Source organism: Diadema antillarum, unplaced genomic scaffold, assembly GCF_040938485.1.
Source record: "Diadema antillarum isolate AM-2024a unplaced genomic scaffold, OU_Dant_1.0 seq00001871_RagTag, whole genome shotgun sequence".
In the NCBI taxonomy this organism is placed as follows: Eukaryota; Metazoa; Echinodermata; class Echinoidea; order Diadematoida; family Diadematidae; genus Diadema; species Diadema antillarum.
In genome coordinates, this window is record NW_027272540.1 from 145,066 (window position 1) to 164,174 (window position 19,109).

Below are 19,109 nucleotides of genomic sequence, written 5' to 3' on the forward strand. Positions count from 1 at the left end.
ATAATGTATGAAGAGTCCCACCAGATTTTCTCCAGCACAGGACATGAAGTAAAATTCTAGAGTTGCCAATTTGAGAAAAATAAAATGATAACTTCAATCTGTGGCAAAATTTCTCCATGACTCAGTGATTTTAAATGCAAACAAAGCTGTTCCCCCTCATCAAAGCTTAATAGTTGAGAGTAGGGCGTAAGTTTGCTGCATGTACATTCACAAATTCACACTGTATCTGCGTTGATACATGTACATGTATCTTTTGTCATGGTTAGATAATTGTATGATTGAAAATCATTGTTTGGGTTGTGATTTATATTTGTTTATTATCATTGTATGGCCTCTCTAGGAGCAATGGCCATGTTCAAGGCAGCAAGCAAACTGCAAATTACCCAAAAGTACGGACCCCAGCAGGCACGGATTGCTGTTGCGCCTTCAGCCGAACTGTCCACAGACCAAGCAGTCGCAGAGGGTACTCCAACTGAGGAGGACAACCTGTCAACAAAGGCAGAAGTGCCTGGGGCAGAGGATGACAGAAACGGGACAACTCCTGTTGAAGGAGAAGGCGAAGATATAGCACAGGCAGCGGATTCAGAGATAACCCGACCTGATAGTGGAGAGGAGGACATCTTCAATGATGATGGGAATGAAAGTGGGCAGGAGGAAGAGGATACGCTGAGTAAAAGGAGGATCAAGAGCGCTAAGGAGAATCGTGTCAGGTTCGCCATCCCTGAGAAGCGTGTTAAGTCTGCCACGCCCCGCCTCGCAGTGCAGAGCCTCCCCGGGGTCGCCATCGACCCGGACGTTAACGACGACATCGCGTCGATGCACTCTTTGCCACGGACGGAGACCGAAGCCGAGCTGGTCAGCATCCCGGGATCTGGGCAGAGCATCTTTGACGAGATGGACTTTGAGAGGAGCCCCACCCCGCCGAATATCTCCGTCTCCGTGATGTCACGGACGAGCACAAGAGTGACCAGCCTGCGGGAGGAGAACAGGGTGGGGTCCGGCCTCTCTCAGTTTGAGACCGACTCCCCTTTCTTCCACATCCCCTCCCTGAGGTCTACCTACTCCCCCATGCCCACCCCCTCCCCCCTTGGCATGAAGATGCTCGACTTGGGAGGGCGGGCTTCAACTGTCACTGACGTCGCCGGCAACTTTACGGATGCGGACGCCGTGAGCGAAGTCGCAACAGTCAACATCAACAGGGCCATTCCATTCAGTGCCCCTCCGGAAGGGCGGAGGGCAAGACCCAACACAGCCGAACGTAAGTACAGTTCAATTGGCTTTGTACAGTTTTGATTGGCAGCTGTGTATGTGAAAGTACACAGTGTGAAATATGAAGCAGACATTTTATGCTTAGACGAAGATTCATGAATACAATGGGCTGCACATTGGCCATAATGCTGCCCCTATACTAAAATGAAACTGAAAAGAATTGGGAAAGGTGTAAAAAAAAAAATGCTCCTTGCATCATACCATTCAAGGTTTCATCTTGCTGTAATATTATATGGAATATCTCTATTTCAGGGGTTAGATGAGAAATTGTGATCAATAAATGTAGCCATTCCCCCCCCCCCCAAAAAAAAAAAGAAAAGAAAAGAAAAGAGAACGAATAAGAGGTTGGTAATGTAATATCACAGGGGCATACATGAAGGCACCTTATGTGATGTATAAGAAGACAAAAGAAGTATGCACTATGATTACAGTCTCCATGCTCTGATCACAAAGAATACTCCATTGCCCACCTCAATTTCACTCCATGCATATTGAAAAGAAATTTTATTTTGGATCTTATGACCTTGTACCCAAGTGTCAAAATACCAAAAACAAATGGAAGCACAGCTTTGTGGTCTAACAGCTCGAAAGTAAACCAAATAGTATTTCATTTCAAGGTCAAAATGGCACTCATTTTTATTCTATGTAACTGATTAATAAGAGTTTGGTTGGTAGTCTGCGTTCCAGTTGGAATGCAACTGTTTTCAATTCTGTGATTGAGCTCAATGGCACTCTTATGTAAGACCTCATATATTCTCACTAGCATCACCAACTGAACAGATTTAGCAGATCTTGTGGATCTCTGAAACCTGTTAACCTCAAGTGGCTACAGGCTTCTTTGTTGCATTCATCACCATTTACCCTGAAATTCTGCCACATTTCAGGTGCAAGAGAGGAGCAGATGAGACCACTCACAGCGGGGGACCCTCGTGTGACCTTCCCCGACGACTTACCAGTTGTAAGACCATGTGCAGTAGACTTCACACACGGAATATTGGACTAAATAGTTGTTGCTGTCTCACCATGGCTCATAATCTCGCAATAAAACAAAACAATAGAGAAGAATGTAAAATTTGCATTGTAGCCTGTCACATGCTGTGTGCCAAACCTTAACCCATTGAGGACAGACTGATTTTGCTATATCACGCATTTCCCATAGACACCTGCCCGAATATTCTCGGTACTTGCGTCTTCAATGGGTTAAGGATGTTTCGTTATGACAAGATTCAAAAAGCAGCTCCGAGGGTGTTTTTATGCCTCCGCCACGAAGTGGTGCCGGAGGCATTATGTTTTCGGGTTGTCCGTCCGTCCGTCCGTCCTTCCGTCCGTCCGTCCGTCCGTCCGTCCGTCCGTCCTTCCGTCCGTCCTTCCGTCCGTCCGTAATGAATTTTGTGGACAAGGTAACTATCAAAACCTGTTGAGGTATCCTAATGAAACTTGGCATGTATGTGTATTAGGGGGTGAAGTTGTGCCTATCAACTTTTGGGTGCACATGCTCAAGGTCAAAGGTCAAAAGGTCAAGGTCAAATACATAAAATTTCACTATTTCCACCATATCTATTGAATGCCTGAAGATATTTTCTTGAAACTTAGTGTATACATGTATTACCCAATTAAAATTCTCTGGTGAAAGTTTGGGTCATGAAGTCAAAGGTCAAAGGTCAAAAGGTCAGGGTCAAATACATAAAATTTCACTATTTCCACCATATCTATTGAATGCCTGAAGATATTTTCTTGAAACTTAATGTATACATGTATTACCCAATTAAGATTCCCTGGTGAAGGTTTGGGTCATGAGGTCAAAGGTCAAAGGTCAAAAGGTCAGGGTCAAATACATAAAATTTCACTATTTCCACCATATCTATTGAATGCCTGAAGATATTTTCTTGAAACTTAGTGTATACATGTATTACCCAATTAAAATTCTCTGGTGAAAGTTTGGGTCGTGAGGTCAAAGGTCAAAGGTCAAAAGGTCAAGTAAAAATATTAAAACTTCTTTTTTTTCTCCGTACCTTGGAAAATTGTTCAAGGTATCTTCATGGAACATAGTATATACATGTACTGACTGGAAGTGATTATCTAGAGAATGTAGGGTTCATGGGGTCAAAGGTCAGGGGTCAAAGGTCAAGTGCAACACTTCAAAATTTTACTATTTCCCTCATATTTATGTAATGCCAGCAGGGTTATTTTTTTTTACACTTGGTGTATGCATGTGTAACCTAATAGAAATTCTCTGGAAAGTTGTTTTTTTTATTCTTTCTTTGCCTCAAAGGTCAAAAGGTCAAAAATCAAGTGAAAGTGCTGAACTAACTTTTTCCTCCATATCTCGGAAGTGGCTCAAGTTATCTTGAAACTTAGTACATACACTGTATTATGCATGTTCTACCTGAAAGTGATTATCTTATGAATTTTAGGGTCAAGGGCCAGATGAAAATGGTAACAATTTACTATTCAATTCAGAAATTCACACCAATTTTCCACACCTGTACCTTGAAAATTACTCAATGCCTAAATGTATGAATGGGTCAAAGTCAAGTTAAAGTCCTTAAATCCCTAGATACATGCTCTCCTATTCATCCAATTAAACCTAGGTCAAGGAAGGTGAACATTCAACACATTTGTGACAAATTTGTTATTTAAATATTTTGCCAATTTTGTGAAAATGTAATCACACATTGTCCACATGTACTATCTAGACCTATTGGGAAAATCATGCATTATGGCGGAGGCATACCAGTCGCCAAAGCGACATTTCTAGTTATTGTTTTGATTCACAGTATTTTGTATACATTGCACTTTTTAAAAAAATCCTTTGTCAAGATACTTCGTGCCCATTACATCCCAAGACAGAACACGGTGACGACCACAGTTGCTATCAGTGGGCATACACTTAACCCGTTGAAGACTGGTCCCAAGTATACTCAAGCAGGAGTCTTTGGGAACTGTATGTTGATAACAAATTCAGCTCGTCCTCAATGGGTTAAAGACTACAGATGTATGTTTGTATGATCTCTTTGATATCATTCAATTATTTTGTTTCTCGTTTGTGTAAAACTCTTCACCCATTCACCCAGTATATCACAGGCATATGTAGCTAACTAATAGATACTTCCTATCACCTGTCAAAGACATCTTTACACTAAAATCACATTTTGTGTTTGTATATGAGATGTGTCACCTAACCTTAGTGAGAGTCCTATCTTTTCTTTTCTCTTTTTCTTTCTCTTATAGGAAGACTATGGGAGTATGACTGAGGAAGAATTTCAGAAGCATTTGAATCGTGTCAGGTATGTATGAACGCCAAAGGGTGCTGATTTATTTGTGTACTTTTCATTGGTCCCTTCTTTTATGCAGTAGAAACTGCTTTTCAGGAGGCGTGAGTCCTCCAGTACAAAGATTGTGATTAAGTTTCAGTTTCTCCTGTTAGAGTTTAGATTGGTATCAATAATCTTTACAGTCAGTGTCAACTGTGAGTGTATCAAGCACATCTATTTTTTCATTTTACTGATCAAGCTGTTTATGTATATCTGTCTGTCAATCTATCTGTTACATGTAGTCCCATATTACTTGATATCTTATTTCAATGAATGAGTTAAAGAGATTAATCGTTTTTGCATGTATACTGCCAGTCAAAACCAAACTTGTTAATTGTACTATTACTCTTTTATTTTGGAAAATGACTGTCTGATTTTGAGCTTGTCCAATATTGATAGACAAAGGGATAAAGCACTTTGCATTATTTTTAATTGACTAGCCTCAAAAACCCTCAGGAGAAGCAGTATTCAGGATTTGTCTTTTATGATTTCCGAAGAAGACTTGGCGTTTTGGTCACCATGTTTTCAGAATTTTGGTAATCGGTTCCAAACTGTTATAAGAGTGCCTGACTCTTCTTTGTGTTCGTTTGTTTGATGATGTATCTTCCAGCACTCCAGCTGATCTGAGTGGCTACATGAAGAACGACGGGCTGAAGTTTGATGGAAATTGGCAGGATAGAATGATTCTAAGGTAAGGAAAATCTTCATTTTGTTTGTCTGAAATGCATTGAAAAGCTTCCATGGTAATGATTATGATGCTGCACTCATTCTACGAGCAGTTTCATGATCTCACCGTGGTGGCTTTTACCACCGATACCCTTCCAGAGTGACAAAATTCTAACTTGTACTGCCTTGTATTTTATGCATAGTAGGCTGCAAACTTTTGTCTAACTGACACACCTAGTTGAGCTCTTTGTTTAGTTCTGTGCACTCATTTCAGAACAAGACATCTCTCCTAGTTTTTGTGCAGTGTTTTGTCATTCATGTAATGTACAAACTTAATATACTAAAAGCCACATCTGTTTATTTCCTTTGCTATAGATCTGAAGGTACTTGGAATGTGTGTAAGTGTGCTTATACCCTTAGTTGAGAACAGTTGAAGATTATTTGCATGCTACAAGTCATTGCATTAACTTACTTTTGCTTCTAAATTGGCAGTGTAAAGCACGTAGATGCTGTACAACTTTTTTCCGGATTAGAAACTGACCTTGTGTGTATCTTCCTTCATCCCCTTGCCCCTGTGATTTCCCAGGCACAAGTTTCTGAAGCTTCAGAAAGAGCAGAGGGCGAGGAGTGCTGCCGACCGCCGCCAGCTCCTTGAGCTGAGGCAGAGGCAGCGGAGGAAGGCCCTCCTGGGCCACCACTTTTGCTCGTCTGAGGGGCCCGATGGGCACCAGGCACAACGTAAGTGTTGTCACCTGTTGGTGTGCTGATTATCATCTTCTGTTTTGACAAATATTCTGTTTTGGTTGTTGTTATGGAGTAGAATGACTTGTTTCCCTGAACTTGAAGTCCCTTTGAGATACAGAGCTTTAAAGTTCATTATGTCCCTTTTGCACCCCTGAAACTCCTTTCATAAGCTGGTGTATCATAGAGGTAGATAATTCTTCAGACCTTTCCTCAGAATGATAAACTTCTTCTGATGGAGGAGGAATTATACTATGGAGTTTCGGAGAATCTATTCAGACCCTGAACAAATTCTGACCATTATTCTTGGTGCAAAGGGGGAGCATATTCTTGAGTGAAATGAGGTTAGTTTTTCATTTCATGTTTAAAAACTCTGAGGTGTTTTACCATAACATTCTATACATAATGATGGGAGACATTATTCTTTGACCATACAATATTTCGTGATATGTGCAAAACATTTAACCCGTTGAGGACAAGTCCGGAGTACACTCGGGCAAGTGTCAGTGGGAAATGTGTGTTGTATCAAAATCAGCCCGTCCTCAACAGCTTTAACTCTTTATGTGCCATGATGGAAACCTCCCTTGTGCCACATTATTCTGAGACACTAATGGTTTCATGCTTTGAGAAAACATTCTGTTTTTCAAGTCTATGTAGCTTGTTTAGATTTCTGTTGAGCTGGGGCAAATAGTGAGTAAAGTTGTTGAGAAAATGCCAAACTTTGGTTTGATGTATTATTGTATGACAAATCTATGATTGTTTTTCTTTCACACGACCAGTAGTTACATTACTGCAAAGGCATGATTTTTGCACACAAAACAATGGCAGAAACTTAGAAATTACTCTCAAATCCAGGAGAAAACACCTGTTGATAGTCAATCACCACATGAAATGCAAGCTATATGTGAGACGAACGGAAGCGTGAAAAACGCTTTCATTGTACCACAGCATTTTGCGATTTATTAATCGGATTAGGCGGATTAGTGCGTTTGAGCAGAATATGCGAAGTTGGCTCGCCGTCGACCGAGTCAGACGTGCAAACGTGGCACACAAAGAGTTAACAGAAGAGCTGTTGTTGATCAGTCAATAAGATGAAAGATGCCCAGTCATGTGTTCCGTAGTTTGAGTCTGCTGGCGGCAGAGGTACACAATAGTTCCCATAGGCAAACCACTTATTTACATTGCCTTGGCAATATCAGTGTCATTGGTACCTTGGTTGTATGCAACATTAGTGATCACATAAAATCAACCAACTGCAAATCCAAATACATATCGTCGCTGGGGTGACAAGACCTTGTATCTGCAATGTCGGTGAAAATGACTTTTTTGGATTAATAGTCAAATAATGGGTTAAGTGATATCCTGTCCAAATCCCAACTGTCTTACTCCAAAAATGAAGCCACCACGGCATGGCAAAGGAATGGCAATCCCATTCGCTACTGTGCTTTGGCTGCCATATCTTTTGGCTCTCCGGAACATTTGACATTTTGTAGATACGAGGTCTTGTCGCCCCAGCGACGATATGTAGCTGTGACTGCTTTTTGTGTGAAAAGAACAGTAAAAACACCACCCTGCAATTCATTTTGGATTATTTTTAGGGAATTTTTAGTTTGAATTTTGTATTTACTCTTTTTCTTTGACATTCTCTGATCTAGACAGCAGTAAATAGATCTGGTAAGCCTGCTTTGAAGATCTTTACAAAGTTTAATGCTCCCTGTGCTTGACTTTGTGTTCACAGTTGTCCAAATTGTGGTCTAAGAACAGTGACAAACAGTGGTGATGTTAGAATATCATTGTAGCAGTTGGGAATGATGTTCACTGTTTTTGATAGTCTTTTGGCTTCATGCAGAGTTATCTTTTCTCCTCCTTTCAATTCTGCTAGACTATGTCACCAGGTCTGACCCATCACTCAATTCCGGCCAACGCCTGCGGGCCAAGAGCGCCCCCGTGAGGCAGACCGCTGCGCGCTCTCAGTGGAAGCAGGAGACATACTCCCCGCCCATTCAGAGGAAGCAGGCATTCGTCGGCTCCCCGGATCGATGGCCGACCGATCAGCGGCAAGAGAGCCGGTCAAGTCACAGACAAGAAAGTCGGCTTGGTCAGCGGCCGAGCAGCCAGGCCAATTCCAGGCTAGGGTCAAGGTCCGGTCACCGCTCCAGTGAGACACCGGCCAGTCAGCACATGTCCAGTCACCATCAGTCCACCCATCAGGGCAGTGGCCAGAAGGACCAGCAGAGGCCACACCAGGACCTGACAGTGGACAGGCCATACAGGTACTGGTCAAAATTCACCCCCCCCCCCCCCCCCCCCCCCCCCCCCCCCCCGCATTCTGAGCTCTACTCCTGGCTTTCCCTGTATTAAACTGTTATTCACTTTGCTGTCAAAAATATTGAACGATTACAGATGGAAGCATTTGCAGTATAGAGGGCCAAGGAATGTGTACTTTGCCAGACAGGATTGTAACTGTTAGTAAAGTACTGGTAAAGATGATGAACATCATAGCCCTTTAGATCTATGTATTATCCATATAGTTTCCAGACTCTCAGCTTTCCATGTAAAGACAAGCAACTTATCACACTCCAGAAGTATTTCCAAATACCTGCCACATAATAGCAGTTGAAAGCTGGCAATTAGGTGAGCCTCTTTGTAGTTTGTATATTTTTGATTAATTTCTAGGTATAATTGCAGTCTGGTGCTATCTTTCTTTCTTTCTATCTATCTATCTATCTATCTATCTACCTATCTATCTACCTCTCTATCTATCTATCTATCTATCTATCTATCTATTTATCTATCTATCTATCTATTTATCTATCTACCTACCTACCTACCCATCTATCTATCTATCTATCTATCTATCTATCTATCTATCTATCTATCTATCTATCTACCTCTCTATCTATTTACCTAAGTATCTTTCTCTTTCTTTTTGCCTTCCTCTTATTCACGAGTCAGATTCCGGTTAAATGAGTCTCCAGGGAGACAGACCCAGCTTCAGCAGAAAGTGTCAGCTGAAGATGTGATGAGCAGGGATGCCTCCTCAGGTCATCTCTTGGTCAAGAAGAAACAGTCGGCACGGTCCATACCAAGCAGACCAAGGTATGGCTATTCAGTTAGTATACTGTTTTAGAGACTGCCTATAATGATTGACAAGATGTGTCACTTTTTGGCTCACCTGAACCAAAAGCTTAATTAAGCTATTGTGTTTGTGTGTTTGTTCATAGTCTGGTGTCTGTTGTGTATTGTCCTTGTTACATATTCATGTTCTTTTTCAAAACTCAATTTTCACCAAGCTTGGCCAGAAAAAAAAAAAAAAAATACTGGCTGTTGACAGGATCGTAGCCTGTTCAAAGGGCTAGTGGTGGGTATTGACAAAGCTCTGAAATTAAGTAACCTTCACCAATTTTCTTCTCCAGAACCAAAAGTAAAGTGAAGTTAATGCCAAAGTTCAATACATTACAACATGTAGTTTCAAGTTTTTTCATGGCAGATCTGGGGGCTGCCCCTTGTGGGGTTTAGCCATTTTATAGACTTACGTATCAGGCTAGTAACTGCAAATGGGATAACTGAAATTCTTCAAGAGTGTTCAGGTGTCTGTTTAAGTGGTCAGTGACTTTTCCTCATCCATTTTTCTGGCCAAGTCTCTACTACACATGTTTGAATTGCCTGTTCATGGTGGCCTATTTTCATCTTGTCGTTCTACAGACGATACGTCCTCATCACGCAGCCAGGCTCAGAGCCCCCCGTCATGACTCCGTCCTGCCTGGAAGAGCAGCTGCTGGCCAAGCGATTCCCAAAGATGTACAAGCGGTGGCAGCAGGTGGCGCCGCCCACTGTCAGTGAGCCGCAGACGGATGGAGGACCGCAGCCTCCGCCCCAGCGCAAGAACTCCCTAAACTCTGCCTTTATCAATCGACTGCCAGGCAATGTCGATGCTGGTGGTACCCTCTTTTGAAGCTCACGGGAACATGTTTGTTCGTTTTTAGATCGTCCGACTTGTGTGTACCTCGTAATCATTCCGTCCAAAGTTTCTCCAGCAGTGTCTTAATGACTGACAGCAGGCAATGAATTTGTAATCCATATTTATCATAATGTGTAGACACTTTTGGATCATCTTCACCGTTCTCGCTGTAAATGAAAGGTGTGTGTGTGTGAAATTCTTGATTATTTCAGAATCTGTTTCTCCCATTATAAGACGAGTGCTACTCAAAATGCAAACACAGTCAGTTTCTGCTCTGAAGAATCATTTTGTGTCTATGGGGGACTCTTGCAGCACCAGTATTGTGAGCAGGCATTAAACTTTGTATGTAGACCACTAGATCTAAAAAATATCCTCAAAACTTTACGATTTAGAGATGATGATCAGTGCTTAAGTGTAAAGCTATCCAGTGAGATGCAAAGATTTGTGGTTGTTAGACAGTTACAGAGCACATTATGTTTCTGCAGCTTTTCCTTGTTTTGTGTGTGTTTTTCATCTGTTGATTTGTAAGTGCTTTCCACTTGCACATGGAAATCTAATGTCGGTGTGTATCTTTTGGAATGAGCCCAATAGATGTGGAAAAGTTAACCTTTTAGTACCCAATGGAATAACATACACCTAGCAGAGGTACATGTATGATTCTAAAGTAAAACAATTAACCAGTTTTCAGGTACTATTTTTATGCCTCCGCCACGAAGTGTCGCCGGAAGCATTATGTTTTCGGGTTGTCCGTCCTTCCGTCCGTCCGTCCTTCCTTCCATCCATCCGTCTGTAATGCATTTTTGTGGACAGCGTAACTAAAAAGCCGTTTGAGGTATCCTAATGAGACTTGGTATGTATATGCATGAGTGAATGAAGTTGTGCCTGTCAACTTTTGAGTGCACATGCTCAAGGTTAAAGTCAAAAGTCAAGGTCAAATGCTCAAAATTTCACTATTTTCCCATATCTATGCAATGACTGAAGGTGTTTTCTTGAAACGTAATGTATACATGTACTACCCAATAAAGATTCCCTGGTTGGAGTTCTATGGTCATGGGGTCAAAGGTCAAGGGTCAAAGGCTGGGCTAAAATGCTAACAATTTACTATTTAAAACAAATTATGCTTTTTTCCCATACCTTGACAATGAGTCAATGCATAAACTTTTAAAAGTGTCAAAAGTCAAGTAGAAGTCCTAAAATCCACAAATACATGCTCTGTTAGAAAATACAGCCATTCATCCATTTAAACCTAGTTCAAGGAACTGAACATTCAACATAGTTGGGACAAACATGTCATTTTATTATTTTGCCAATTATGTGAAACTGTCATCACACATAGTCACGATGTACTATAGACCTATTAGGAGAATCATGCTTTATGGCAGAGGCATACCAGTCGCCATAGCGACATTTCTAGTTTAGTAAATGAAACACAATTTTCACCATCAAAACATCATAACAAGTCCTGATTGGCTAAAGATTAGACTCCCTATATATGGCATCTGCAGTAGTTCTTTGCTTAGAGTGTGACGAGTTGTCCAAAATATTTTTTGGCTTTATTTCTTCCATTCTAATTGGTCACAAAATTCATGAATGAATGAAAATTTTGTATGATTTTTACCCACTGTGTGAGCTTTCTTACCATATACTGACAACAGACAACAACTGTAATATGACTTTCCAAAATCTACATGAAAAATATTGCAAGCATTGATTTAGGTACATCATGGGGCCCATATCTGTTCTTTTTTAGATGTGTGCAACAGCATGTAATCTTGAACTCTTGTGTGTGGTTATTTTTTGCACATGAGTTTATGTTTTGGTGTGATTGTTTTCTTCTCTAGTATTTTGAGTGTGTTTCTTGAAGAACTTTATACTTGTATATCTGTACCTGCCTATAGGCTATGCACTTTTAAAGTGATTATATAGTTTTGGTAGAGACCTAACTTCAGGTTTCTAACATTTGTTGGTGAGGTAATGAGAAGCCTCATATGAAATATGAAAGAGCAAGTAATTCGAAGAGGTAATGTTTATTATTTGATGAAAATTGGTTTTTAAGTGGCTGAGATATCCAAAACAGAGCATCCCTAATAAAAAGTTGGACCCACCTTTTATTACAATCGCTTTGTTTTGCTCTGTTGTTGGATGTCTACATCAAATAAATTTTGAATTCCTCTTAAAATGATATAATCTGTGCTATTTCATATGTGGTTTCTTTGTATCTCACAAAAAAATTAAAAGCCTTATCCTCATCTCCACCATTACTACATGGTACATTCCTTTTCAGACTTGTGCTTGATGAAATTTGTCCCTTTTTTAATATACTTTGTGGCTGAAAATTCTTGAGGAGTAGGAAGAGGTGTTTGCCATGAATCTGTCAATAATTCATGAATGTATACACAAATATAACTGCAGCTGAAATTATAGTGAAAACACATTTCAATAATAAATATGATTGATATTATAGTGAAGATTCAAATTTAGATGTATGCATAGGCTGATTTCCCAAAGAATTTGTCTCACGTTCTTTGTCTTTACCTGTAATATTTTCCACTTTTAAGAATAGAAATTGCAAGAGAAATGAGTATACATATGAGTTCAAAAAGTATATGTACATGTATAATATGATGTTTTATTTTCCTTCTCTGTGATGAGCAGTTTAAACATGCTTTGTGTATTTTTGTATATATTGTGTGATTCAGAAGTTTATTGCACATGAAAAAATATTTTGATGGTGGCTGAATCAAACCAAATAGTCTTTCATGAGGTAGATGTCTAACACTACTGCAAGTGCACTTTGTACTCTCGTAATTTAATGCAGGCTGCTTCACAGGCAATAAATTGTATCCACTCTTAACTGCAGTCTGCCTGAATTGTGGTGATGAACTTTTGTGCCAGTCATAATGAATTGCTTGCTCTGATTATGATGTCATAGTGTGGTTGTGACCAGATGCATGGTGGAGTGGTGTTGGGGGAGATGGTCCTCGGGCAATGACTGTATACGCCAAATATTTGTGAGGTTTTTATTTTTGTGAATTTCGCAACCTGGGATGCTATTCACGAATGTAAAAACATGTGAAAATCTTAACTCTCATTCTGACATAAATGTTATATACATGCATACATTTCTCCTCTCTGTACTGTATCAAGATCTCGAATATAACCACTCGCAAAATTGTTGGGGAGTCTGATTCATGAAAAATTATACTTGCTAAATATATGGCGTATACAGTACCCCCTGGACAATTACCCCAGACCCTTCTAATAACCCCAACCCCTACTCTAATCTTTACTATAACCTTATCACTAACCAGTATTTGGGGGGGGGGGGGGAGATCCATACTTGTCCTTGATGTATAAGTAATCTTTCTTACTTGAATTGCCATTTGACCATATCCTAATTGTAAGACTGCAGTTGAAAAAAAAAAATACAGACAGTGACGTCAGATAAACCAGAGCTTACCATGAAATCTGAAATTGATGTGAGTATGAATATCACTAGCCCATCTTAGGGCCAATTGCCATCGAAATTTATGTTCAGAAGCAAAACTCAAGGAAATCCTGTACTAATGACCATCATTCTGGCACTTAAAAACAATGGTGCTCGCTGCCCATGGAGTTGCATTTGATTTCATACTGTTGACTGTCAAAATGGAAACAAACTTTCAAGAGTTGGACGCTCCTTTACTCTGGAATTATGAGTGTGTGCGTGCACGCGCGCGCGCGCGCGCGCGCGCGTGTGTGTGTGTGTGTGTGTGTGTATGATTGTGGTTGTGTATTTGTGTATAATTTGAATGCAATCAATGAAGATTATTGAAAAACTTAAAAGGTCCTTTGGGCGGCCATTTTGGTAATGTGATTGTGATGTCATGCATGGAGTACCGTATAGGTTTGTTGTTGTTCATTGCTCTTGATAGAGATGGTTGTCTCACAGATTGTACTTTTCCCCACTCCTCTAAATACTTGGAGAGAACCAACAATGGCAGCCAAGTAATGATTGCCATTTCAAATTAATTCTCCCTCCCCCCCCCCTCAAAAAAAAAAAAATACAGGAAAACAGAACAACTGAAAATGATATACAAATTCAAAACAGGTGTCAATATAGATAGATAGATAGATAGATAGATACTGTATATATATATATATATATGTATATATATATATATATATATGTATATATATATATATATATATATATATATATATATATATATATATATATATATATATATATATGTATATATATATACACTCAGCAAAAAAAAGTAAGTTCCCCCCTAACATTTTTGGATATATCTCAAAAAGTATTTTACGGATGTTCATAATTTGAACGGGAATAGATAGGGAATTTCATTACTCATAACATGAATGGCATATCATTGCCACCTGATATCATTATTGGTGTAAAAAATCGCATTTTATGTCAAAATGCATGGGAAAAAAAGTTGCACTTTAGGCCATAGAGAGCATATTGTATACATTTCCTATGTAAGTTATCAAATGATCTTTTTAAATTGTGTAATTCTCAGGAATTTCTTCAGGTACAATGTGCTTCCCTATTAAACAGATGTTATGCATACTTTTTGAACAATAGGCCTTCTCAATATGAAAATATTGGTAGAAGCCATGTGATTTGTAATTCCAATTCAGGTTGATCACATTAATGTGCCTGTGGGCATTTTGCGTCATGCCCTCAAGTTGTAGATCAGTTTGCTGAGGGAAATGGCATCGAGCGTATGGAGTGGCCTGCAAGATCCCCTGACTGTAATCCAGTAGAGAATCTTTGGGATATCATTAAGTGGAAAGCGAGCAAGAAGTTGAAAGATGACATTTCACTCCTAGAATTTCAGCGCATCTTGCAGAGAGCATAGACCAACATTGAGCGGGGCCAAGTACAAACTTTAGTTAACAGTTTGAGGAGGAGATGGCGGCTGGTCATTTCGGGTGGTGGACATATCAATTATCAAATACTTCACTATATGCTCATGAAAAGAAAGAGATAGGGAAATATGCAATAACCCATGCTTAAATGTTCAGAATCATGACTGATTGTTTGATTATTTGTGTAAAAGTCATTGCAAATCACTAAAGTGCAACTTTTGTTTCCATACATTTTGACATAAAATGCATTTTTTCACACCAATAATGATATCTGGTGGCAATGATTTTCCACTCATGTTATGAGTAATAAAAATCTTTATCCATTTCCGTTTGAATCATGCAAATCGGTTGAATACTTTTTGAGATATATCCACAAATGCTAGGGGGGAACTTACTTTTTTTGCTGTGTGTATATATATATATATATATATATATATATATATATACACACCCACACACACGGTCATACACATACACTCAGAAAAAACCCACTTTTTTCAAATTCATATTTCTCATAGAATTATTGTCTAAAATTTGATGTTTTTAACACCATATTAAAGCAAACTTAAGTCAAGAGACGCTTAACCCTCTCCATGGCAGAGCTTTTAAGACAGTGAGTGGAAGGCTATTGGGCTGTCTGTGCCAATCGACACTCGTAAAATAAAGCACACTAAAGGGGATATGAAGTGTTTTTATTTGCGACTCTCAATGTTAGAGTGATGCGTGTGTGTGTATTTCTGTCTCTATCTCATTTAGTCCTTCCCTCTTGCACTTCTCCCCTTCAGTTGCCCCTCCCCCTCCCTCTCTCTCTCTCTCTCTCTCTCTCCCTCTCTCTCTCTCTCTTCATTTTCTCTCCCTCTATGTTTTAGTTTTCTCTCTTCATTCTACATTGCGGATACATCTGCAGAAATAATCTGAACAATGAAAACGATTCGTTATTTTCTTATGAAAATATCTTTAATCTTGTCATTCAAAAAATATCTTGAAAAATAAGTCTCTTTGCAGATTTCTAAGGTGAAAAGATCGTCCTTAGTTATTTAGATTTCATCGAAATGCATCTCATATTCAAAGCTTGCAGTGATCAGTTCCCTTTTCATCACATGTAAGGCCCGAGTTATCGGGAATTCATGTCTTTTGATCTCGTGGGTTTACTGATTAATTCTAACGAGTTACACACTCATATATACTTTGTACAGTAAAATACATTGTATATTCCTTCCTAGTCCTTACAAGGTATACGAGGAATGACTTCGCATATGATCATAATCTCTTATTTATTTATTTGTTTATTCTTTAAGAGTCGTGATATTCGAAGCTTTACATTTTACCCAGTAACCACTTGTTGGTTTCCTTAATTTCTGATTCCTATGAGTTCAGGAATAACCTTCTTACACAGACTTACAACAATCGTACTCGTGTACACATTTATGTTTACTATGTACAATGACCGCATTATTTTGTATATTCTTCCAAATTCATCACAGGAGGAGTAAGTGATTACGCGTAGGATGTTCATCTTTTTTGGGTTTTTTTTTTCTTTCTTTTTGGTTGTTAAGTACCGCAATATTCAAAGCTTTGCATTTTGCTCAGTAAAATCACTTTTCATTTCTCTTCTTGCACATGATATTACATTCTACGGCACACCTTGTCATTATTATTGTGCCATGTACGTAATGAAAAATAAAATCGATGAAAAAAAAGATAAAACTAGAAACGCACTCGCGGAGAGCGCAAACCTCCGCCAAGCATAGCCTATAGGCCTATTTCCAAATGATAAAGAATCCTTTAGAATATAAAAAACAATCCTCATGAAGACAGTGCTCAAGATTACTATCAAAATTTAATCACCTGTTCCTTGTGTCATTATCAACTTTTTACTGAAAATTTCATCCAAACCCGTTCATAATACTTTAAGTTATTTTGTGAACAAACAAACAGACAAACCAAGGCCGGCAAAAACATGACCTCTTTGATGGAAGGCAATAAACTCCTAAGTAAAGAATAAGGATGAAGAAAATAATGATTAAGAAAAATGCCGGATTGGGTATCCTTGGATATCACGACTTCTGCGATCAAACGTTGAATTTCCTGCTCAGAGGCGCCATAAGGTGGGAAAGTCTGTAGTCTGCGTAGTTTCCTTCGATCAGACCCTTTGCGTTGTCGGCTGCGTACCAGCAGTCCTGGTAGTCTCTGATCAAGGGTACACGACGAATCTTCCGCATGACGTTGACGCTGCGCTTGTCTATGCTCAGCGTCGCGTTGACGCTGTCGGCAATGACCATGGCATCGACGCCATCCTGATCGACTTCAGTCGGGATGGACACCAGAACATCCTTCTTCTGTTGGAATTGACCTTGATGGTGAAAAAGGAGTCGAGGGATTGGACAAATTAGGAATTGAATCATGAGAGGTAATCGATTCCGACCATAAGTCTGTCTTTTATTCCACTTCATGCAGTCGTGCATTTTCTTGTTTGCAGTAGAGGTTTCGTTTCTATTGCTGATGTAATGTACATAAATATGCATGTAGTGGCCATTTTCTGTGGTCAGATCCCTTCGATAAATAGCTAAAATAAAAGCAGATTAAGAGAAGATGACGTCGTCCCTTTCTCCTAACAAAAACACAAGGTCTTTAGTCTACCAATGTTTCCAACTCCTTGTTTTCTTTTTCTTTTGTTGTTGTTGTTGTTGTTGTTGTTGTTGTTTATTGTTGTTGTTGTTGTTGTTTGTAGTAAGCGCGGCCAATAAATATTGTCACCCTACATTCTATCGGAACATGGGCAAAATGAACTATGTGCCACAAATTAAGTTCTTTTTTTTTTCAATACTGACATTATGCCGTCAAACGACTAAAATTATAACTATAATAAAAATCTGATGCCATGTTACCGATCAGCCCGTGAACTTCGTTGGAAAGACCACGCCTCTCTGCGACGTAGAAGCCAAAATGGGTCACTCTGTGAGCCTTGATGATGTCATTGGGATCGTGCGCCCTCACGCGATGCAACATGATGACGATCGCCACTTCGTCCCCGTGGCTGATAATTACGTGACGCTTGTGGCGTACCTGCACGACGAAGTCTCCGACTCTCAAGGTGAGGTCGTCTTCCCAACGCAGCCTGAAGGCTTCGGTGCTAACCTCGATGAAGTCGGGGGTGAGGAGGAGATAGCGGTCGCTCCCGAGACCGACCCTCATTTGGCCGAAGTACGTTCGCACAGGCTCGTCTGGTTGGCCGTTGACGTTCTCAGACAGGTTTGCCATTCGTCCAGCTGGAATCACTAACGCCGTAACCGTGAGTCCTAAAACAATTCAGACAAGTGAAAGTTTTGTCATTTTCACACCGTATCAAGACTACCGAGCTCTCATTACAGGAATGAATAAGTAAGCAAACAAACAAACACACAAAAACAAAACAGTAAATACTCTGAATCATCGTAAAGCTGCATAAAAACAAGAATAAATAACCTACAGTTACTTTGATAACAGTTCCTGACATACAGCTCCCGATTGCCATTAGAAGTCGCCATTCCAGCAAGAGTTGCTATCCTAACATCTTTTATGAAATTGGGCCCTGCTCATTTCTGAGACAGGAGTGAAGACTATCTTCACAGGACATGAAGATCGGTATTCGAGAGTGAGACCCACCGAGCTTGGGATCATCCAGGAGACTGAAGACATCGCCGGGATCGCCATTGATGTCGAAGCAAACGGTGACATCAGTTTCCGGGAGTTTGATGAGAAAGTGCGGATCACTATCAGCTGTCGAGAAAAAAAAAAGTAAAACCAAATTCAAATAATCGATGACAATTAACAGGAGTCAACTTGGTTCTTCTGGTGATCTAATGAATAGTTATAGCTTTGTTGAATCAATAATCAGCAGTTACTATCCAGTGAAGGGCTTCTCATGACAGCCTTGCCGTTAGTTTAAGAATATATTATGTCCTATATATAAGTATCCAGAATAATTTTCATATTCTGATTACACGATGATCTGACTGATTGATTGCTTGAAGACTGATTGGTTGAAATCATTACCGTATGAAACTGACTTGAGATTTAATTAAGTTATATGAATTCAAAGAATAAAATTTGAAACAAAAAAGAATGAAAAGGATAGGCCTACAGTTATTTAAGCAACAACATATGGGTAGATTATCTGTCTATCGTCACCATTATCAGGTATGATGCCATAACTTGAAATGCAGAGCGATGTACATACGACATGTACATTTTGCCAAGAAATTGATAGCGTTCGGAAAGAAGCGATTATCACGAAAAGT

At 39.6% G+C, this 19,109-nt stretch overlaps 1 protein-coding gene and 1 pseudogene across 1 annotated transcript in view; one reads left to right on the forward strand and one right to left on the reverse strand.

Annotated features, from left to right (window-relative positions):
* The window catches only part of LOC139712887 (uncharacterized), a 112,007-nt gene extending 102,062 nt beyond the window's left edge, over positions 1 to 9,945 (forward strand). Inside the window, exons 29-36 of the mRNA XM_071624667.1 lie at positions 341 to 1,258; positions 2,154 to 2,224; positions 4,501 to 4,556; positions 5,194 to 5,274; positions 5,836 to 5,987; positions 7,873 to 8,263; positions 8,946 to 9,089; positions 9,696 to 9,945. Of these exons, the coding sequence (XP_071480768.1) occupies positions 341 to 1,258; positions 2,154 to 2,224; positions 4,501 to 4,556; positions 5,194 to 5,274; positions 5,836 to 5,987; positions 7,873 to 8,263; positions 8,946 to 9,089; positions 9,696 to 9,945 (2,063 nt within the window). The remainder of the gene's footprint in view (positions 1 to 340; positions 1,259 to 2,153; positions 2,225 to 4,500; positions 4,557 to 5,193; positions 5,275 to 5,835; positions 5,988 to 7,872; positions 8,264 to 8,945; positions 9,090 to 9,695) is intronic.
* A 5,855-nt stretch (positions 9,946 to 15,800) lies between these two features.
* The window catches only part of LOC139712888 (inter-alpha-trypsin inhibitor heavy chain H3-like), a 29,600-nt pseudogene continuing 26,291 nt past the window's right edge, over positions 15,801 to 19,109 (reverse strand).